General features: G+C 43.0%; 1 protein-coding gene across 11 annotated transcripts in view; it reads left to right on the top strand.

Annotated features, from left to right (window-relative positions):
• The window catches only part of DENND1B (DENN domain containing 1B), a 208,350-nt gene that overhangs the window by 165,749 nt on the left and 19,361 nt on the right, over nucleotides 1-23,240 (top strand). For all 11 annotated transcript variants that reach the window (XM_015247064.3, XM_072948774.1, XM_072948769.1 and 8 more), the window contains 5 exons: nucleotides 10,143-10,233; nucleotides 14,262-14,302; nucleotides 15,033-15,101; nucleotides 17,423-17,479; nucleotides 18,314-18,421. In XM_015247064.3, coding sequence (XP_015102550.1) covers nucleotides 10,143-10,233; nucleotides 14,262-14,302; nucleotides 15,033-15,101; nucleotides 17,423-17,479; nucleotides 18,314-18,421 — 366 coding nt within the window. The remainder of the gene's footprint in view (nucleotides 1-10,142; nucleotides 10,234-14,261; nucleotides 14,303-15,032; nucleotides 15,102-17,422; nucleotides 17,480-18,313; nucleotides 18,422-23,240) is intronic.

The following is a 23,240-nucleotide window of genomic DNA, read 5'->3' as shown; positions in this document are numbered from 1 at the left end:
TAAAAAAAACACTTGTACATGTCAGTAAAAAAACACATCCAGTATAATTGTGCAAAAGACCTGAATAAGCACATGCGAATGCAGGAACCTGACTGGCTAATAAAAATATATGAGATGCTTAGTCTCATTTGTAATCAGAGAACATCAAATAAAACACACAATGAAATACCACCTCACACTCACCAGATTGGCCTAATTTTAAAAACCTGAAAATCTCAGATTTTGGCAAAAGCCAGAGCAAAGGACCAAGTTTCAGCTGTTGATGGGAGTGAAAATTTGCACAGCTTTTTGAGAAAACACTTTGGTGCTATGACTTAAATATGCAGATTTTTTTACGACCCAGCAGTTTCACTCTTCGTTGTGCACCAGAAGTCGTTTACTAAAATTGCTCACAATAGCACAATAGTGGTGGGTAATGTTGCTTATTCATTGGTATTAAAATGAATAAATTGTTGCATTCATACATTAGAACATCTCTGTAGCAGGGAGGTGAATGAGCGGCAGCAAAACTAGATGTGAATGAATTGAATGAAAAGAATGAATCACTGAAGAATTAATACGATGAGCCATTTTATGTCATGTTCGACGATGAGAAAGATTAAATAGTATATATTTAGGGAAACGTCTCTGTGATAAAACTATAAAGAAAGACAAGGGGTACGCTGAAGGGATTGTAAGCTTTTCTGTGGAGAAGGAGAAGCACCCAGGGAGGAGATGTTCTGGCAGCTGACTTTATCATTATTTAACTATTAATTATTTAAGTTATTATTTAAATTATCTAAGTGTTATATAAAACACATTTTCTAGTATTTCTGAGTTATCCAATAATGAGCTGTGTTTTCACTGATGGTTGACTTCCTAGCCTCCTTCGGCCTCAGTTTCTACATCTGTAACACGAGTTGGACTAAAAGGTCCGTACATTTGAGATACCTTCAGGCTCTAACATTCCATGATATCAGGAAATAAACATAGCTTAGCGGATGATAGGACGTTCCATTTGGATAAATTCCTCTTCAGATAATGGGTTTGGAAGGAATCCCAGAAACAGCTTCTTAAATCCACAAGTCTGGCAGTACCGTCTTCGTTTAGCAGCTGTACGAAGATCTGAGCCATTACTCTTAAGTCTCTTACCTTTGTCTCGTGTTACACTAACACAATAAAGGAAATTATTTTCCTGTGTGTTACTTGTTTTTAAGGCCCCTGGAACTAAAGTTTTTTCTGCCCGTTTTCCTATACACTTTCCATGGCTGAGGACCATGACTGACCTTAGTGTGGGGGTCCAAGAGCCCCACCCAGCACCACACACCCATGGGGGAGCCAGGAATATAGGCTGTCTGTTAGCTGGCAGCCTAGGTGGCTGGCAAGAAATGTCGAGCTCAAATATACTACAGCAAGTGCACTTTTTCCCCCAAATAATTCTGCTTGTTTGTGTTCTAACTTTATCAGGGAGTAAACATAGGGGGTTCATACTGGATGAAACTCTCTTAGTGTTCCTTCAGACCCCTTCCCTCATCTCATGGGATAACACACATGTCTTTCTCAAACTTTCCCATCCGGCAGAGAGCCCTGCGTACTGGAAGAGAACACGTGTTTAGAAAGAGCAGGACTGGGGAGGGGGGAGGCTGCGGGACCACAGAGAAGCCCACTTCACAGAGCCTTCCACGGGCTCCTGAAACTTGTGCTTCCCACGCCGCAGGGCATCTGTGCTTGTTTTAAAGGGGCGAGACCTTAGGTTTCCCTCCTCCCCCCATCTTTGAATAAAATTAAGTTCTCAAACACACAGTACGTACCCCTTGCCCTGCACTTCTGGCCTCGTCATCGTGGACTGCTCCTGGCGGGCTCGCCCCGCCCCGGCAGCCCTGGCTCTGGGCTGCAGCGCAGGGTGTGCCCTGGCGCTGCCACCTTCCCAGGCAGTCGCGGTGTGAGGGGCGTGGTCGCTTCAGGCTTTTAATCCTCCAGTTTCTTGTACTAATGCAGGATCCATGTCTTTCAAAGTAAGGTTTTGCGTACACGGAGCATCCTGCCAGCATGAACGTGCTTCCTGTCGCCGTCACTCAGATGTCCCCCCCATCCTTGCCGTTCCCCTAGAGCATTCTCATACCTCAGTCACAGCAGGTACCCTGTGTTACTATAACTTGTCTCTCTATCTAAAGCCTTCCCAGCTTTTCCTCCCCATCACTGTGTTCTGCACTCCTTTCTCTGTGCCTGTGTTATTTTGAAAACAATTCTTCTGTCAGTTGTGTGTCAAGGGCATGCCCAGGACATGTCCATGCACTTGAGACACGGAGCTGTGTGACCTGCCTTCATGGGTGATTTCTGCGAAGGGAATGGATTAACAGACAGGCAACAAATAAATAAGAAAAATATCAAGATGTGAGATCTTGGTTGGATGGCTAGTTTATTTAGATTGGATGATTAGAAAAGGCATTACTGAAAAGGAGATATTTAAGCTAAGTTTGAACAAAGCTTTGAGAGCATCAAATAGGAACATCATTTCAGGTAGAGGAGGAGAGAACTTAGCATTTCCTAGGATTGGAATTAAATCTCATGCAGGCAGGGAAGAGGGCTCTGTGAGATCTTCAGCACTCTCAGGATTTTGTGCTATGACCCACTTTCTCTGACTTAATAAGACACTGGATAAGGGAGGGGGTCAAAAGCCAAATGTTTTCCTTTTATGTTAGCTAGAGATTTTAGAAAGCTTTTAACATAAATAATAAATCCTTATACATTTCTTCATTTTCCTATTAATCTTTTTGAAAGAAACTTGATAGTTACTTATTTATGGCATGTCATCTGTAGCTAAGACCAACACATGCATTACTAGTACTAAAGATGCAGTAGTTTTGAAGTGTTAGGAAATATTTGATATATGAACGGATGGGAGATGGTAATTGCATCAAGCACATATTTCATCACATGGAAAAAGGATAGAAATAAAAATGTGACATAGGGAAGATATGGCCTTCTTGGTAGAGAGAAGGAATGTACAAGGAGAGAAAGCTTGTTAGGGTAAGGAATACATTTCTCCAGCATCCTTTGTTAACTGATTGCAAGTAGTCTCCCAAACTGTTTCTCTAAGTGTGGTTTCAAATCACCTGCATCAGATTTAGCTAGAAAGTCTATGAGAGGTGCATATTCTTGAGTCTGATCTTCAAAATTTGTGATTTAGGAGGCATGTATTAAAACCCAGAAATTTACATTATTAATGAAATGCCATAAAAATATGTATACTAAAATTTTAGAAATACTCATTGAAGTATTCTTTATTCATTCTCTCAGTCAACAGTATAATTTGAGTGTCTTCTGCATGCTAGGTCTGGGTGCTGGGCAACACTGGAGAACAAAGCAGGAAAGAATTTCTGACTTTGTGAATTGTTTATTTCTAATGGGGGGGGTGACAATAAATTAATTAAATTATGTACAATGTTCAAAGATGACAAGTTCTTTGGAAAAGTAAATAGAACAGGAAGTGGGGACTCCCAGAGTCAGGTGGGGTTGCAGTTTTAAATAGCGTAGTTGGTGTAGATTTCACGGACAGCGGGGCATTTGGGAACTTCCTGTCGGTCGGCCAGAGATGGAAACAGTGATGTCGTGGTGTCACCTTGGTGAGGAGAGACGGGAAAGGGGAGCTGGCCCATGGAAGCTAGGGGAGCTGGTCGGCTTACGGATCTGTGTTGAATAGAAGGTCAACGTATGTCCTGGAAGAGTTGATACGACATGTGATAGAAGCAGAGTCAGGAATGACTGTGTGATTCCTCACCCAAGAAACCGGCAGGATGTGATTCTCGTTTTATTGAAATGGGGGAGATTGTGGGCAGGAGACATTTTGGTGGGAAGAGTAAGAGACATGTTAGGTTTGAGATGAGGTGCCTGTGAGGCATCCAGGTACGATGTTGAGTAGCCAGATGGGCATATGAGGCAGGGACAAACAGCAGGTCTGAGATCTCAGTCTGGGAGTCGTCAGCATATAGATGGAAATCAAAGCCGTCAGACTGGACCCAGCGTGAGGACAAAGGAGTGACCGGGAATAGGAAAGACGAGAGGTCTGGGGACAGGAGATAGCGGGGGCGACAACAGAGGAGGCCGGGAAGGAGCTAGTGACCCAGGAGGCAGGAGAGAATTCAGGGTCGTGAGTTACCTCTGCGGCCAAGTGGAGAAAGCATATCCCGGGGAGGGCCGGCTCTGAAAGGGCTTGTGACAAGTGGGTTCAAGCAGGGAGCTGGGTTCAGTGAGGTGTGATCACCCCCGCAGGAGCTCTGGTGCTGAAGGGCGAGGAGGGGACCAGTGCTGACGGCCCTTTGGGATTTTGCGGGGAAGAGCATCCCAGACGTGGACAAAGCCACAGAAGGAGCGGGCTCAGGAGGAGACCGGGTGCGTCTGCAGGCTGTAGGGCAGGTCTGCCAGGGAAAGAAAGGTAACTTGAGGAGAAAGGGGAACAACTGTGAGTGGAGCTGGTCTTTGTCAGGAGCCCGGAGACATCGTGCACACAGGAGTGGGGGCTAGAGGCGTGGAGAGGGAAGGAGGGTATGTGTGATGCTTGGAGCTCTCAGACTTCCTCTGTTAATTGCTTCAGGTTTTTTTTCCTTTCCCTGGTGAAATTAGGAAGCAAGGTCATCAGCTGAGAGTGGGGTGGTGGTTGGCATTTGAGGAGAGAGAAGATATGTGGTCGATGGGAGAGAGTGGACCAGACAGGAAGGGGGATCGCTCGGCACCACGCAAGGTGGACAGAGATTGCGGATGGCAGGTCGGGGTGGGAGCAGCCGTCTCGCTTGGGGCTCCACACCTGGACCTTTGTGGAGGCCTGCTGGGCGTGCGGCTCCTGCCCCGCCGTCTTATTTGTGCCGGCGGCGGGTCCCTCTCCCAGGATCCTCTTCTCCCCAAAACCATGGGGTTCACTGCCTCCCTGCCTTCAAATCTCGGCTCGCGTCATCTTCATCGTGATTTCTGCCCTTGACTGCACTGTGGAAAAGTGAACATTCCTTGCCCCACACTCCCCGAGCTCTCTTATGCAATTCTAGTTAATTTTCCAACACTCATCCCCATAACATACTGCATCCCTTGCTACATTTCTTATTTCATGCTGTCAGCCCCGCCTTGCCCCCTCCCCCACCCCCTGCCAACGTTGAAACGTCATGAGGGCTTGAATTTTTGTGTTTCATTCACTTCTGCTTTTCCAGCATCTAGAAAAGTGCCTGGCATATAGTAAGCATTCGATTAAATACTTATTGAATGAATGAATGAATGAATTCTTCGGTGGTCATGACGTTTAGAAGACTCAATTCTGTTGCAAGTGATTTAACGTCTGTTGATGTATCCTGGAAGGACTGTTACTGTCCCATTAATGCCGTTTTAAGGTATTCGTTCCAATAATAAATTGCACTGAGTCGGTTTTTATACCCTTGAGTGTTGTTCCATTCAGCATGCCGTGGTAATCTGACTGAGTGTACTTGCAGTCATATGGCCACCTCGTCCTTGAAATGGAGTAAAAATAACTTTTTGTTCCTTCACGTACTTAATTCTCTTGGTTTGGCTTTAAACTGACCTGCCTTCTTCCCACTTCTTACAGCAGTCTGTGTTTGTACATAGCTGCTGACCGACTGCCTGGCATTCAGCAGATGTCTGTAAATATGTCAGTTTAATTTACTGTAACGCTGTAGTATAGTTTCCACTAACCCGTCGAGGCTCACCAAGCTTTTATAAGAAGAAATATTTAAATTAGACTCCTTTTTTTTTTTGCCCAAAACATTATATAGAAAGGAAATTTTAAAGATCCATAAGAAATTACTATACGTTAAGTGTTTTTTTTTTTTACTGTATTTAAATTTCCTTTAAATTTCTAAACATTTCTGATTCGTTAAAAAATGTCTTTCTCTCTAGCTCTCAAGACTTCAGTAGTTACCCTTGTGCCCAGGAAGGGTTTCTAATAGGAGGCAAATTCTTGAGACCTGGTACTTTTTCCTTCCGGCTGAAGGAGTTTGGGGTGTGGCTCTGTCCACCGGGCTGTGTATCTCGGTGACAGGACTGACACGTTAGCACTGAGAGCAGCACTCTGTCCTCCTCCCCAGCTCCCCAAGAAGTGCTCCCTGACCCCTCTCCCCAGAACAGTCTCCTTATGACCTTTTTAGGACAAGATCCGTCATTTTTAAAATGATATAAGAATCTTGGAGTTTAATTACTGTCATCCTTAGAATTCTGATGGGTTGATTGCAGGTATATGTTTATAGTCCATATGTCTGGACACTGAAGTCATTAGAAAACGGATTAATTGCATAACTTGTTTTGGATTTTTGGATCAAATACCAGAAACGCACTGACTGGTGTGGAATGAAAGAACTATGAAAACATACACTTTTTCTCTCAGAGGGAGAATACATTCCCTCTGGCCCACTGGCCACCTATTCAAGTTTAAGCTGTGAATCTGATCAGAACATGTTTTTTCATACTTTTTTGTAAAGAAGGTTGCTGTCAAGTCTGTTCTTTGTATTTTATTGCATTTTAGAAACATTCGTTTTCATGTTTACTTGCATTTTAAAAATTGAAATGGTGACTATTCATTTCCACTTAAAATATTGCTTACTGAAGTGCCTTTACAACAGGTAATTTCTTGAGATTGGCTCAGTCTCCTGTTAGGGTGGTTGTTTGAAGATAAAAATGCTTTGGAAAACCGTAGTGATGGCAGGACCAACAAGAGGCAGCGGGAAGCAATTTTGCTGCTTAATGACGTTCATCTCGTGACCTGTCTGTCACACCGCTTTCAGGTCATGTTGTAGGAACAAAAGTCAGTTCTTGCAATTGTTGCTGACTTAGAGGGAATAACTATTGATCTTGAGAATTATATTTATTCTTCTTTCATAAATTTTATCTGTTTATAGTTTATAATTCAATTATGGAATCTATGCTATGGGATTAAATCTATGAATTTGTTTGAAACTTCCAGTTATGTTACTTATGTTTTGGTGTGATTATTTAGCATGTTTAGTTCCAGGTTTTAATTTTCACTTTTGGAATACAAAGCAAATATTAAGCTTTATATAAAAAGCATTATCTTAAAGCATCCTCATAAATTCCTTTAAAAATCAACTTGCAGCCTAATTTTATGTTATATCATAGGACTTTCATTGTTATTACCAGTGTTATGTGTCATTATCCGCAGAATGAAGCTAATTCTTCCAAAACATGTGTCTCCTAGTTACCTAAAAATATGTGTTGACTCAGTGATGTGGGTTAATCAGCACATTATATGGTCATTGCTTTTCCAACAGATAACAACTGTTTAGTTCAAAATTATTCCTATACAGCAGTGATCTTATCTTTTTCACTTGCTGTGAACTGCTCCAGAGTTATTAGAGTGGTGTGACCGTGAACCAATTCTACTTGGGGAAAAAAAAAAGCTGTCAGTGAATCAAAAATGGAAAAAGGAGTTTAGAGAACGGTTACCGTCAGCGCCGTTCTCCACTAATACGCCTTCTCGGGTATCCCTGGTGTCTGTGTGGGTATGTGTGTGTATGTAATATATGTGTGTGCACAAAGCCAACCTTTTATTTTAAGAACAAACATTTTCATTAAGTATGTATGCTGATAAGTGTTGGTCACTGACAGGACTGTTTGCAGAGTCAGTGATAACACGTGGCATTTTACCCAGTGATTAATTTCTATTGGCTCAAGTCACTAGTTCAGTAACACAAAGCAGTTACTCCTGCTCAGAACCGCATAATCAGTAAATAGTTTGGCGATTTATCTCTTTTTAGACTTGAGCTGTTCCACTCAAACTGGAACGGATGGATTATTTCCAGTAAACACAAAAAATGAAAACCTTTTAAAAAGTCTTGTGGTCTTAATCTTTTAAGGCAAATTAAGTCCTTTAAAAGGATGTCTTAAGTTTGTTCCATCTGTCAGTAATATATTACTTTAAATTTATCATTTTGCTTCACCTTATTTTTTTTAAAAAATCCATCAAATTAGATCACTTTAGTTTGATTTATAATACTGTGTTGAAAATGTGTGCAGGTCAAATTTTGCAAGCATTTTAAATGACTTTATTTTCAAATTAACCGTTTACTATGTGTGGCGGAGACACCCAACATTGTTAAGTTACCACCTTTTATCTCAAGGCAGAACGAAGTGAGTAGGTCCGTAGGTCACACTTGTTTAACGTTGACACCGTGTGAGGCGCGGGACCCGCCGCGCCGTCTCGGTGGGCTCCGTCTGTCGGGGAGCACTCCCGCCCAGCCCGGGGGCGCCGTCTCGGTGGGCTCCGTCTGTCGGGGAGCACTCCCGTCCAGCTGGGGGCGCCGTCTCGGTGGGCTCCGTCTGTCGGGGAGCACTCCCGTCCAGCCGGGGGCGGCGGCTTGCGCGCGTGCGGGATGGGGATCGGCGCGCAGGGACGGCGGCGCGGCGCACCGGCTGTTCCGCGTTTACTCCGGGCCGGCGGCGTCGGCCCTTCACGTTATTTTAATTAACCGCGCAAACCCCACTGGGTGTTCTGTGTTATCATCCCCATTTTACCGAAGGAGAAGCGGAGCCTCAGAGACGCCGGGTTGGCGGGGAGGTGACGCGGCCTCGCGGCCTGCAGGCCCCGCGCGCTGGGGCCCGTGGGGAGCGGCCTGCGGCGCGCGGGGGCCCTGGTGTCGGGAGCGCCTCGGGCGGCAGCAGAAAGCCGCCGCCGCTCCCCTCTGGGCTGTGCCTGTTTTAACCCGTTTTACCGTATTTTCAGGCAAAACCATCTTACGGTAATAAGGTAGTTAAAACACTCTAAACAGGACTCTGCTGGCTCATTTGCCGCGCGTCCTTCCTTCTGGTCCGTAGGAGACGCGGTCTCGGAGCCTTGCAGCTGCTCGCAAGCTGCGGACGGAGTCTGCGGCCCGACCACGCCGCGCGGTCAGCTTCGTCCTTTCACCCTTTAAATAGAAAACTAGGGCAGGCTGTGAGAAGTTTTTAAAAGACAAGTGACGTTGTTTTAATTTAACTAAACTTTACATTCTTAGGCTGAGAAAATTGTGGCCAGGACTGATTAATTCCAGGATAAAAGTAAGCATTTTAGGTTAATCCCCAAAACTCCAAGTACTCGTCAAGCATCGTTTGAATCTTTCTTATGTTATCCTTTGTCTCTTGTGCGAGAGAGCCTGAATGACACTTTACCATCATAGTGAGTGGAGAAAGCTCATTACACTTTTAAGATTTTTCATAATCCAAGAGATAGATACAAGTATCAGATGCCACAGATTAACAACGTAACACTAACCAAGTGCTGGTAACACGTACGCATGTGAAGCCCGTCAGTGATGTGTGCCTGAGGTGGGCAGCAGACTAAACACCCAAAGATATTTTTTAAAACCCCATACGTTGTGTATGTAGGAAGCGGGGCAGACGGGATGGAGGTGCTCCCCAGGTACTGCATTTTGAAAAGGATCTCCAGGTGCTTTTGCTAGTCTGTTTCCCACCCCAGTCTCTTTAAGAGTGCTGAAAAATGCTGTTTAAAATGACCTTGTGCTAAAGGTCGAGTCAGTACATGTTTACCTGGACTGCGTTCACGTTCACGGCTGTATCTCTGACCACGCGGTCGATGCGTATGCCTGGAGTAGTGAGAGTTGTGTGTATTTTATCGTTAAATACTTAGAATCCTCTAGTGTGCGTCAGGACGTGGCGGTATCGCTGAGGAGTGTCACTTTCCTGAGCGGAGTTAACCGCAGTCTCGGAGCTAGTCCGCCTGGTGCTTCTTAGACGCGTGCTGTTTTGGGGCCTGTGTTAATGTGATGCGATGCTCACAGCAGCGCCACGAGGTCTGGACGGGGAGGACGCGGCCTGCCAGGTCGCTGCGCTGCCCGCGTGGCGCCTGGCCTCGCGCAGGCCCTCAGCAGAGGCTGGGCCCGGAGCAGCCCGTGCAGGCCTGTGATCTTGACTGCTCCACTGTGTCATTTCTTGTTAATGAAGGTGGCCTGTGCTATGCATTTGTCATTTAACTAATTAGCTGCTATTTACGGAGCACCTGCTATTTCAATGGTTAGAGAATGTTACGTGTTATGTGTGTGTACGTACATGTGTGTAATTTATAAGTATCTGCTATTAATATTTTTCATGTAAGTAAACAGTTAATCTTATGAAGTAAATGAAAATTAACATATTTGACACTTTTTAAATTTCAGTTTATTGACGGTCGACTGGCAAAGCTAAACGCAGGGCGGGGCTTCTCTGACGTATTTGAAGAAGAGATCACTTCCGGTGGCTTCTGTGGAGGTAAATGCTAGTTCCAGTGTGATCATCACTGAGTAACAGTTATCTTGGTTTTTGCACTTGTGTCTGATATAATTACTTCATAAACAACTTATTTTCTCCTAACCATCTAATGTCTGAGATACAGCTTTTCACCTTGTAAGAGCTGTGGTCATAACTTGCTTTGCCTTGTATCTGCTACTCCAGGCGTTAAGATGGTCTTGTGAGTTAGTCATTGTTTGCATGGATAATCTCTTAATATTAGTGTAAATGAATATCACAGGAATGCCGTCAGTTGATGTCTTCCAGCCTCTGCTCCTGACTGGTTTCTTCTGCTAGGAAGCTACTAGTGACGTCTGTTACTGAGCAGGAATTAGAGAACCGAGGTCCGAGTTGAGGTGGTAGATTGTAGCATAGTCCCGAAAGACAGGTTCCAACCGCACTGCCACAGCTGCATTTTTAAGTGAGTGGGTCGTTGTAGAAGTCTGTCCTTTTTTTCCGCGCTTTACAGCTCGCTGCAGCCTTAGGGAAAAGAACTTTCAGTTCACTGACCCGTGTGCTTGTATTTGTCATGGTGGAAAGCAAGCACTCACTGGAAGCCATGGAAGGAGGAGTGTAATTTTGTGTGTGTGACACATCAGTTTGGCGAAATCCCATTTTTATTGAATGTACTTAACTGTCATATAATCAATCAGTTACATTGTTTGAAATGTAAATAATTCGAACAGTGTTGCAGTATCTAGGCAGTCCGTGACTCACAGATGGACCGGTGCTTTGCCCACGGTGTTCCAGTCAGAGTCCCTCCTCTGGCAGAGAATTTTGCTTGAGACCTTGAGTGTCCTTCTCACTCTCTCGGCCAGTGTTTGCTGAGTGTTTCCTCTGCACCAGGTGCTGCTCTAGATCGGGAGTGAAGTAAATAAATAAAAACCGCTGGTGTGTTCATTTTCACCTGGGGCAACAGCAGCTTTTCCCACTTGTAGGTCTGACTGGGGGAAAGGCCTTTGGTCTGTGTGTGAGCACATAGTGCTAGGACCGAGGAGTGCGAAAAGACCGGCGGTAGTAAGCACTCGTTTGCAAATGTCCCCCAGTTTACTTTCATCCGTAAGTGAGATCTCTTTTTGCACCACAGAAACATAAAAACCACTGAGAGGATTCCCTCATTCAGAGCAGCACGGGTCTGACGTGAGTCTGTATCTCACCGAAAGCTTTTAGCTTTGGGAGGAGCTCAGTTTGCTTGACTCAGCGAGTGAGCTGAACGTGGAGTCACTCAGCGCCTTGCTTTCCTCAGCTCATGGGTTAAAATTTAGCTTCCATGAACTTTTGTGTTAAAATAAGGCTTTTCTGCTTTCCAGCTCAGACAAGCAGAATATTGCCAGCTCTTGGACAAACTGCCTGAGGCACCCACTCAGTGTTTACATAGCTGCTGCTCATTGTCTTTATGACCCATGGGACTGGTGTCTTGTGTGGAATTGAGGATGGCATCGCGTGACAGTCACGGGGGAGAACCCTCCCTCCTTCTGTAGTTCGTCCTGCGGTCTCAGCCGTGGGTCCACAGTAGAGGGCGCGGCTTTCCTGGTGGGCAGAGGATCACCACACTTTCCATGGAAGGTCTTAATGTTTAGAAAAGAAGAGAAGAATGCTTATGTGTTATTATCTGACTTAGAGACTGCTGCATTTTCAGTGCAACCTAATGCCAAACACTTTGTTGCTCTTTCTTAAAACGAAAAAAGCTTTGACCTCTCATTTGAATTTGGGGCGGCCAGGACCGATCCCGAAGGAAGGCGGCAGTTTTATAAGTGTTCATCTCAGTAGGTGCAGCAGCGCCTTAGAAGTTACGCCTGGCTGTCAAGTGTTTTTTTTTAATTATTATATTTTAGGTTACTATCTTACACATGCATAGAGAATCTTCTTAGAAGAAAATAAAGCAAAATTCATGAGGATTTGACAGAAAAGGATGAATAATAAAAATTAGCGATGATCTTACTAACGAGGAGGTGTGTATGTATGTGTATGGTTCCAAGAAGAGTTCCTGGAGGCCGGCTCCAGACGCGTGGCGTCTGGAATACGTTTGAGAGGAAGAAGTTCCGTGATCCCAATCTGTTCTTCAGCGATGTCAGCTTGGATAACTTTCCTGTTTGCTCTCAGTTGCAGTAAAAATTATGATGATAATTGTTCGTACTCACTGAGCATTAGTATGTGGTAGGAGCTCTTACAAGACCTCTCCGAGTATTAGCCGACTTCCGGGGCTCAAGGTACCCTCACTTTTATGACCGCACTCCCCTGGGTGACTTGCTCCAGGTCACAGCAGTTAGTGGCAGAGTCTGAACTCAGCATGTGACCACCTGGCTTCAGGGCTCCTGCTTTAATGACGATGAAATACTGCCTTGCTCCGATAAGAGAGCCTCTCAGCTGGGAGACCCGCAGTAAACAAGAGCAGAACTCAAGCCTCTCTGTGCTGATTGGATACAAGCAAAATTCCTGTCTCTTTTGAGTAGCTGCTGGAGATTTTTTTAGGCATGAAACCCTTAGAAAGATCGCTGTAGGAGAATCAACATTCGCCGAAGCCGAAGAAAACATTATCTTCCTTTAAGCAGAAATAATCAGGGATTTTAGACAAGCATCGAATTTGCCCCCTTTCTGTGCCTTTGCACTGGCAGCTTATGTACTGCTTTTGCTGTGGATACACATGGTTATGATCAGATGCATGTGAGTTTGGTGTCGCTCCACAGTTGTTGTGGCCCTGACTTCACACGTTCAGTGCAGGGCGGTCTCATTGACTCCAGAGCTGTGGTGAACGGCTGTGAGTGCGTGCAGATTTCCCAGAGCTGTTCTCGGTCCTGCGAGTCCCCATGTCCAGAACTGGTAAAGAAATCCGTGTGACTCCTGATTGCTTTCGTGGGACCCTTGTCGGACACTCAGCCTCAACCTGAGAGGAGGGTCTTGACTTTAGAATATTAGTGGCATTTTTTCTGGCCTCACTGAACAATTTAGACCAATGTGCAGTTTTTGATAAGCAACTTCAGATTACTGGAATTCAAACAGATACATTTGAAGAGAAAATCTTTGCAGACGTGAGAAAGATATTTTCTTTGAATGTGAGAAAACCACCTGTTTGATTAATAAGAACAATGTTAAGAATTTTCTCAATAATGCCAATTATTTCCCTAGTCCAGTTACTTTAAAAGAAAGACTGAGGGACGTTTTTGGCATTCAGATTTATTTTTGAGAAGAAAAAGAGCATTAAAAAAAAAACACTTATTATCAAAGAATAATGTGCTTGTCTCATAAATTCTGTAGAAGTAGGAACCTTCAATCTTAAAACCACTAAAATTTAAAGAGACAGCCTTAAAAAAATTTTTTTTAACAGGAATCTACCTAAATTGCCCCACATGTTTCCCTGTAATCTTAAACACTTTATTTGGGGCCCTCCTGTTGGCCCCTGTGCCACGTGGCTCCACGTCACTCCCGGTGAGCCTCCCTGTTGGCCGTCTGTCCCCCGGGTACCAGCTCTGAGCCACCCCCTTCCTTGCTGATGTGACTGCTTTCCAGGTGACACAGAGGAAGTCTCTCTTTCTATCTGACCCAGGTTTTACCATGTTTTACTTCACAGTCTTAAGCGTTGAAGCACTAATGAACCAAGAATTAAATTTTTCAAATGGACCCAGTTGTATAAAAGGGCCAAACTTTTACAAAACAACAGAGGCATGAATATTGAACAGTAAGTTTGAGACGTAAGAAATTTTGGATTTCAAGAGAGAGACCATATTATTCCCTCTGAAGATAATATTAAACCAAAGAAAATAGGATACTTTAATGAGTTATCTTCATATGTGAGTGAAGGAAGGAGTATCTATTCTTAAAAATGCTAGTTACGATGTTCCTAAGAATTAGAGCGATTTATTAGTTCTTAGAATGAATTGCTTCTGTTAAGTCATTGCAGATAAATAAAGTTTGGCTACCGAAATCCTGGAAATACTGGCTCTTGATGAGTTTTGGTTTGTGGATTTAGTTTTGATCAAATATTCCCAACGTCTTGTGTTTGTGCATTCCAGGCAGCTCGAGGTCCTACCAGCAGTGGGTACATACGGTCAAGGTAATAACAAGCCTTCGGGTCTTTCTTCCTTTCACTCTAATTTATATGCGAAAATGTTCAGTTCAAGAGACTGTTTATATTTATGCTAATAGTTATTGGCAGTGTTTGAAATGCTTCTATATTGTCTCACGTTTGAAGTATTTTTGTTTTATGCTTATGGTTGTTGCTGTTCATAAAGAAAAGTTTAAAACGGAGTCCTTTGTCTTCCCAATTTCGAGATAAACAGCTTGATTTGAGAAGCAAGACTTCACTGTCACTTTGTGGGATGTTCCCGAGCAGGGAGTCAGGGCGCCTGGCAGGTCTTGGTGGGAGATTTTATCATTTCTGGTGGTGTGCTTTTGTTAATATGATGTTTTTAAATATAAAACTCTCTTTGACAGATTGAGATTTTATTGCCCAACATTCAATAGTTGATAAACAGTTGATTGTATTTCTTTTTTATTAGGCTTTAACTATATACTGGTCCTATTGTCCACGTCTGCCTAGACTGTAAAGATGAAAGGATTTTTAAACGGTGTGTTCCACCAACTGAAAGAACAGAGTAGAGTGTCTACGTTTTGTGTGAAATTACTGTACTGTACATAAAAGCTTGAAAGCACTAAACATGAAATAACTCTTGTAGGTCTCTAACTTGTGAATAAAGCTCTGTTTCTATGCTATTAATAATGCTTTGTTTTCGGAACAGTCTGGCCGGAAATGTTTAGAAATAACGTTTGTTTTACCTTTGCAGAAAGGAGGTGCACTGTTCAACACAGCAGTGACCAAAGCAACTCCCGCTGTACGAACCGTGTATAAATTTGTAAGTTTTCTTTTGATATTAAAAAAATCCTTTGATAAAACTTTATAACATTTCCCTAGATGATAGACATGTAAGTCTAGAATATTTTCTGTTTTCCTTTAAATAAGCTTTAAAAGAAATTAGAGTTGATATTGACCAAAGCAAATTCAGCTATTAAAATTGTATCATTGCATAGACAGGATATGTCCTTTAATCTAAGAATGATTCTTCAGGGGGCTTGGGTACAGCCCAGTGACAGAGTACATGTTTGGCATACATGAAGTCCTGGGTTCAATCCCCAGTGCCTCCTTTAAGGGGGAAAAAAAACCCCACAGAGATCACTTCATACCCACCAGACTGACCCCCAAGATAAAATTAGAAAGTTTTTTCATTTTATTTCGAAGCTATCAGCAAAATTTTGCACTCAGATTGAAACAGTCCATGATGAAATGCCGTTTTAAAGATTTGATTCTTTCATCTGAGCCCTGATTTTCAATACTCATTGGGTACTTGAGGCTTAAACAGAAAAATGCTTTTAAAAATATGGCAGATTCGCTTCCGTCAAAGATTCTTTGACTCTCCATCGTGAAGAGTCTTCAGTGATGCTCCATGGCTTATAGTAAAATAACACCAGTATCAATAGCAACCACAATAAATAAGTAATTGGCAAAATGAAAGTCTCTTTAACGTCACAACCGAGACCCTTCAGGGCGTGGCCCCTCCTTCATCCCGTTGCATTTCCCCGCGTCCCCCGCCTTGCTCTTCGGCAGGCTCTGAGCTCTTGCTCCGTTCAGGAGTGCCAGATGCCTCTCTGCTGCTTCGTTCTTCACAAGCCATTCCTGCTGCTTGTGGTCATCCTCTTCTTGGCTTCCATCCACCTGCTAAACACCGATTCATCCTATAGACTTAGTCTAGTTTAGGTATTATTTCCCCTCAAAAACGTTTCCCAGCCCCACACAAAAAGAATGCATATTCCTTGCGTGCTTCTGTGGGGCCTGTGGGCGCCTGTGTCTCAGCCCTGGGTCTGTGTGCATCTGTGTCCCTCACAGGGGACCAGCAGGAGTTGGTGTGTTGGTATTCAGTAAAGCTTTTTTAAAAATTCAGTGGCTCGTATATATTCTGTATTTCTAAAAATGTTCCAGGCATTAGTTCATAAGAATTTTATCTTCAAACACTTTCTCAGTCAATACATTGGTGTGATTGAATTAGTAATAGAACAATATATTTTGATGACTTTAGAGCTTACGTTCTTCTCTGTGTGTCGGATACTCTGCTGAGCCCTGCAGACACTAGCAGGAGGGACACAGGGTCCATCCCTTGCCCCTCAGGGGACTGGGGAGACTCTTCCTGGAAGGAACCTGGCCGAAGTCTGCACGTGCTGAGCTTCCTCGCCTGTGGACTGAGACTCCTGAAGCCTTTTCTTTCGGGAGGCTTAGATTCAGTGGATGCACTTTTAAACCCTTAGTTTCTTCTGCTTTGAGATGGGAAGAATTTGGATTTAGACATGGATTTGACTCTAGACCATGTGGATTTACACCCTCGGAGTCACTTTTCTGTTTGTAAAATGTCATAATGATAGTACTAACTTCACAGAGGTGCCATGATTAAATGAGATCAAGCATGCTTGGTACTCCGCACACGAACACCGAGGAAACACACAAATAAATGTGAATTTCTCCTCTCTTTTGGGTGGGAATTTCCAGTGCAACAGAGCTTGAGCTTTTCTGAAAGTCCCAAGTGGTCCTTGGCTAAGTTATACCCCCCGGAACCACAGCAGGACCTCACAGGCTCGGATGCTGGAGCCAGAGTCCCTGTGGAACGTGAGCACAGCCTTTAAACTGTTACAGGACTTCTCCATTTTCCCAGAAAAACTGTCTGTGAGATAGCCACAGCGTTAAGATAGCTCTGCTAATGAAAACTTGTGTCTGCCTGTAAAAGCGCTTTGTAAAGTTGCCTGAGTTTCTTCAAGTCCAAACATTTACCCAGTAGCCGGCTGCTGCGAGCTGCTTTCTTTTTTCCTCCCTATTTTTGTCACAGTTTCAGGTTATGACTGGGCAGTAGTGATCTGGTTGACTCGCGGGTATTTTTCTTTTTAGTAAAAAGGCCCAGTGTTACTAGCCTCTGTCTGATTTCCATGCAAGCAAAGTCAAATCAGGTTTTCACCACCTCACTTGGATGTAATAGTGGGTGCATGTCCCTGAAATCGAGTTTCAGATTATCATTTGTTCTTTTCCCAAATAATATGACCAGTTAGCAGTTGACATTAAGTGAGATCTCATGCACTCATTCTCTACATGTACTGGACCCCGGCTGAGCCAGACCCTGGTGTTCTCATTTTCTAGGCTAAAAATCACGCCAAGCAGGGGATAAGGGAAGTGAAGAGTAAGCTGAGACACAAGGTACGTCCAGGCTTTTCCCTCCGCCTCGCTTCCCGCGTTGGTGTGAAGCTTGTACTTCACAAATCACACGAGATTTATGTTTTTAATGACTTTTGAAATATACTTAGCCCTTTGTTCACGAATGTATTTTTCATAACAAGCCCTCTGGCAGCTCTCTGCCGTGCTATACGCACCCACTGAATAATCTCTTTATTGTTTGCATGTTTTATCACCGAGCGACGGAGATCTTCAAAGATGCTTTAACAGAATGTATGTTTTCATAAAGTTGATTGCCTTGATATCACCATTGAAATTCTTGCTTCAAGCTGAGAATTTTTCTTAAAAAAGATGGTCTTTGGTGCAGAATTAAGACAGGCTTTACAGGGTTGTTCCAGTAGTAGCTACTTTAAGTGGAAGGGTGTTCTTCACTTACAAAAGATGGTGTTTGAGGATGTGTATTTGAATCTGTGAATACTGCACATAAATGAATATTTATGTGTATGTATCTGTGTGTTTGATTTGACTACATATTGCATCTTCGCAGATTTTATCAGTTACATTTTGAATTTCTACCTCTGGAGAGAAGATGCTACTTAAAACTCCCATTGTGATGACGGAGAGTAAATGCTCTTCACACAAAGTTTATTCAGATTATTCAAAAGAATCAGAGATTATTTTGGAAGTCATTAGTTCATAGTATAGAAGAATGCATTTTCTTCCTAAATAGTTTCTTTCAAACTTATACCTCAAGCATGACTTTGCTATTTGCATCTGATTCAATACTTTGTCTCTTACTCATACAACTTTAGTAATGAGTGTTTTAAAGTAATTGCTTGCATGTTTCTTCACGTGCAGGAAAACGAGGAAGATTATGGAACTTGCTCTGGTTCTGCGCAGTACACGCCAGTTTACACGTTACGCAGTGACAAGGGGGAAAGCCTCGCAAGGCGCAAGCTTGCCCAGGTGAGGTCGTTTACCTTCCTGCCTCCCAAATTCTGAATTTATGTAATTCCAGTGAATTCTTTAGGAACAGCTTTGGACCCATCGATTTGTTACCGTATGTTAAGAAGATCTGTGATTCCGGTCAAGGAGGTGAGCAAGCAGCGTCCCGGCAGGTGCAGGGGGCCTGGGAGCCCAGCGTCTCGGGTGCCAGCCTCTCCATGTACTTCACCAGGTCGTGTCCTCCTGGTCCAGCGAGCGGAGAGAGACAGTGCGGCTGCCCCAGGGTGTGCGTGGCTTAGTGATGAGAGCAAAATCACAGCTTTCCTTTAGTCCAGAAATAAGATGAAACTCATACAGGGGATCTGACCTTGAAGGTAGTCTATGGAAATTAGAATATGAAGTAATGTGTATCTATCTTTTTCTAAAATCAGATATTTTATTTGCTATAAATATTTAAAGCTTCTGCTTATTTCTAATGCTCCTTAAAATATTGTCCTAAAGTAGAAGATGTCCATAACCATAGGTGTGCGTATCTCTGATTTTGCATCACAAATATCTTTCTACTGTAGGCTTTTCTTTTAAGTTTTTTTTTTATTAAGGTATAGTCAGTTTACAATGTTGAGGATGTGTATTTGAATCTATGAATACTACACATATATGAATATTTATGTGTGTGTATATGTGTGTTTGATTTGACTACATATTACATCTTTGCAGATTTTATCAGCTATGTTTTGAATTTCTACCTCTGGTGCACAGCACAGTTCTTCAGTCATACATGAATATACATGTATTCATTTTCATATTCTTTTTCACCATAAGCTACTACAAGATATTGAGTATATTTCCCTGTGCTATACAGTATAAAGTTGTTTATTACTGTAGGTTTTAAGGAAGCAAAATTGCTATACACCAAATCATATTTTAAGTGGCCTTAGAAAACTAGCTCTTAAGAGGAGCTCGCAAGTGGATTATAGTCCCAGAATCTTAGCGCTGGAAGCAACTGCAAAGCTTGGCTCCTTGCAGCCGCCGCAGCCTGCAGTCGAGGAGGTCGGTGGCCAGAGTGTCAGTCACTTTCCATACATCTTACGCCGAGTTAGGGGCAGAGCCGGACAAGGAGCCGGCGCTGGTGCTCAGGGAGCTTCCGTGGACATGCAGGCGCAGCAGCGGTGGAGATGCCCTAAAGTGCTTCCTGTGTCTTTAGGAACGGGGGAGCCAGCCAGGGAGGGAGGCTGCCCTGCACCTCAGCCTGCGTAAAGGAGACTCATGCGTTCAGTCATTTCAGCAGCTGTTATGCACCAGATGCTATTCTAGGTATTTTGGGAAAACATTGAAAAAAAAAATCTCTGCCTTCAGGAGGCTTATTTTTATAACATACAAAGGGCCTTCTCTGTGGTTTATCCATCTGTTAAGGGTCCATTTGCATATGTGAGTGTTGCTTCCCTGCGGAGTATTGGTGGTGGGTGCTGACTGTATGCCCCCAAACAAGCCTTTCAGTGAGAGAGTTTTCCACAAGTGTAGGAACTTCTGACTGCCACCGTTAACTCGGAAACTTTTATTAACTTGTAAATTAATGGTGGATTGGCATTTAGTTTCTTAACTTTTGTCCCATCACTAGAACGTTCATTTCCTGTTTGTCTGCTCTTAAGCTTTGCCATCTTAAAAATTTCTCCAAAATGTCACTGCCTTTATATTGGAGCACTTAAGTTATATTTATCATGATAAATTAGATTTTTATGTGAAAAAAGTAGGATTTTCATTACCTCTAGGATGCTTTAAGATAAAAAGAAAACACTCAAATTTGGAGAAATGCCTGTCCTAAATATCACTTTTAAATTAAGAAAATTATTTTTAGCTCTTCATATTTAAATTTTTAGATCTTCCCTTTTTTAGCATGGGATCATATTTTATGATTTAATTATAAAACATATTAGTGATTTCTGGTTTTGTTTTCTTTGAATTATAATATCATGAATTCAGTTGTGTGCATTCATTATTTAACATTTTATGGTTTTCAGGTAGACATGACATGCTGACTTTAGCAAGAATTGAAAGAAGTGAGGCTTATTCTTTTAATAATTATAATATGATTTTCCTACTTGTTAAATAGAATTTGCTAAACCAACATATTTAGACTTACCGTGCAGATGATAATGTATGAATAATAATCTTTATTTTTAAAGTGATAAACACTTGACTTTCAAGCAATGTGTGTATGCAGTGTACATGTTTCTTTGTATACGTGAATCTCATTATATACGTAGGTGTATATATATATACATATACATATACACAGACACATCATATATATGTATTTTAACAGCTAAATTTTTTGACTTTCCGTTTTCAACTGTTTGCAACCCAATAGTATAATTTATGATATTTTGCTTTTGCTTAAATTTTTTCTATAATTAAAATTTGATTGTTTAGCAAAGAGGTAAATTTTGGGCCCTTTGGCAGTTTTTTCCTTCATACTTTCCACACCTACTTTTTTTTCCCTAAAGCTGCCAGAATGTGTGTTTTCTTGCAATACAAATTTTACCTCTTTGAGCAGATAGTTTCAGGCAGCTTGTGGTCAGCGGCTTACTTGTAAAAGCAGGCCCTGGTATCTTCAAACTGAAATTGTCATCTAATCCCTGATTGGAATGATTTCTTTAACTTTCTAGTGTCAGCAAACACACACGAATGAAATAAGTCAGTACCAGGGCATTTACTGTAGGGAGAAAGGTGTTCCTTAGGACACCCAAGCGCAGGGGTGGATGTGAGGCGTGGTGGGATGAGAATGAGACGTGGAAAGTGGTCCGGGAGGGGTGTGACACCGTCTTCTCTCTATCTCTGTCTCACCTGCCCTGTGTTGTGCCTTCGGTTGCATGTCTGTACACGCTGCCATCTGTAGACTGGCTTTCGCAGCTTCCCTCTGCCCCTGTCACTGAGCTTGCAGGCCCTCAGTCCAAACAACGACTGAAAAGAGGCCACAGTTCCCAAATCCAGTTTCTTGTGTGTAACCAGTCCGCACGGATTGCGCGTCGGCCCGCGGTTCAGTCTGCTCCAGCCAGAGAGGCAGGGCGAGGACCACGTCACCACGACACCGGGGGGGACTAGGTGTGCACAGGGACAGCGGGTCTCGGAGAAGGCGTTTTAAGGACTGTGACAGTCTCTCAAAGGATTTCTGCTATTTCTAATAGCCTTATGAGGCTATTTGCCAAAAAGCCATCTTTGCAAAATAAAAGAAGAAAGGAAAATCTGTATTTTTGAGCAGTTAGAGGCTGGATCTTTGTGCCACACATCTGAAGCTTGGTAAGTTTAAGGTCAGCCTACCCCAGGGGGCTGCCGCGGCCTCCGTTCTCACCAGGCAGATGAGCCGCTGGAACAAATGGAAGGACCGCAGAGCAAGTGAGCTTAGGGTTCACCACCTGCATTTCGGGCAGAAATCAAGAGGGTCCGGCATAGTCTGCTGCCTTTTGTTTTGTTTTTCTTTCTTTCATTTTTTTTTTTTTTTGTGTCTGCAGACCTCTATGTTATTCTATTTATTTATTTATTTAAAATTATTTATTTATTTATTTTAGTTTTTTTTTTAAAATTGAAGTACAGTGAGTTACAGTGTGTCAATTTCTGGGGTATGGCACAGTGTCCCAGTCATGCACATACATACATAGATTCATTTTTGTACTTTTTTTTTACTGCCTTTTCTTTGTGGTCTGATATTGCAGAAGCTTCCTTGGTTCACTTTTTGGGGATAATCCATTTCATTGATTTAATAAAAAATATGATCCAGTAGGTTGTGGAGGAGACAGAAAGCTGGTCCCGAACCGTGTGCATACTGTGTTATGATGATTTCCCAGTAAGTAAGTTCCTTCACTCCTGTCTCTCAAAAAAGTGTAATGATGGTAGCATCGGAGCACAGTAAGATTTTCAACTAAACTTGTACACAGTTCTGGGAATAGTTAGATGTGGTTAAAGGGAGAATCTAGATATCAATCAATGTGTCAGAGACACTAATGTTTGTTTATATTCTGCCTATTTCCAAAATAAATTGATATCTTACAAAGAATCTTAGAATAAGGAATTAAAATTCAATCATCTAGAAAAGATCCAAGGTAGAGGGAAAGTGTGGTAAGAAGCTAAGGCCCGTTCCCTTGCTTAGCAGCCAGAGTAAAGAGAAGAAACGGAGCCGCCAGGAGTCGTGATGCACAGAGACTAAGAAAGCTGTTCAGGAGATGGGGCTGGATGCTCGGGTGCACAGGTGACTTCGGTGCCCCGGGAGCTCACAGTCGGGTGGAAGTTCCTGGCGGAGCGTGCCGTTGAGGAGGAGGAAGTCCGGCTTTTCTATTTGGCCTCTTTGGTGTGAAGGGCTCAGGTTCGTCAGCATCTTCAGAGACCCCTCAGCTTCCCAGCTGCTGCCTTAGCTTTCCCGTGACAGTTGGACTGCTGAAACGAGGGACAGGGGTGCAAGCAGAAATCAACTGAGAATGCACCCTTTTCTTCCTGCCGTAGCATCTCTGTCTCATGTTAGTGCTGGGGTCTCGGGAAGGAACCACGCCTTGGGCCCCTCCTTGTATTTGATTATTTACATGACCAGATTCTCTTAAAAGACTTGCTATGTGGTAAATTCAGTTACCAGAAAGCAAGATTATGTAGAGACCTGTGGGATTTGGTGATCCAGGTAATTCTGATGTTCTTACTACTGTTTTCCAAACCTCAGATGTTGCTGAGTTGAAGTAATATCAAAGTGTACTTGAGCAGCCCTGGAAAACATGAGGGAAAGAGACAGTCCCTTGATTAGCAGGCTGTCTGTGTAGGTTTGTGTGTGTTATGTGATTAATTTAAAACTCCCAACGAT

The sequence above is a fragment of the Vicugna pacos genome, chromosome 23 (genome assembly GCF_048564905.1).
Source record: "Vicugna pacos chromosome 23, VicPac4, whole genome shotgun sequence".
Taxonomy (NCBI): Eukaryota; Metazoa; Chordata; class Mammalia; order Artiodactyla; family Camelidae; genus Vicugna; species Vicugna pacos.
This window is presented reverse-complemented; position numbering and strand designations above follow the sequence as displayed.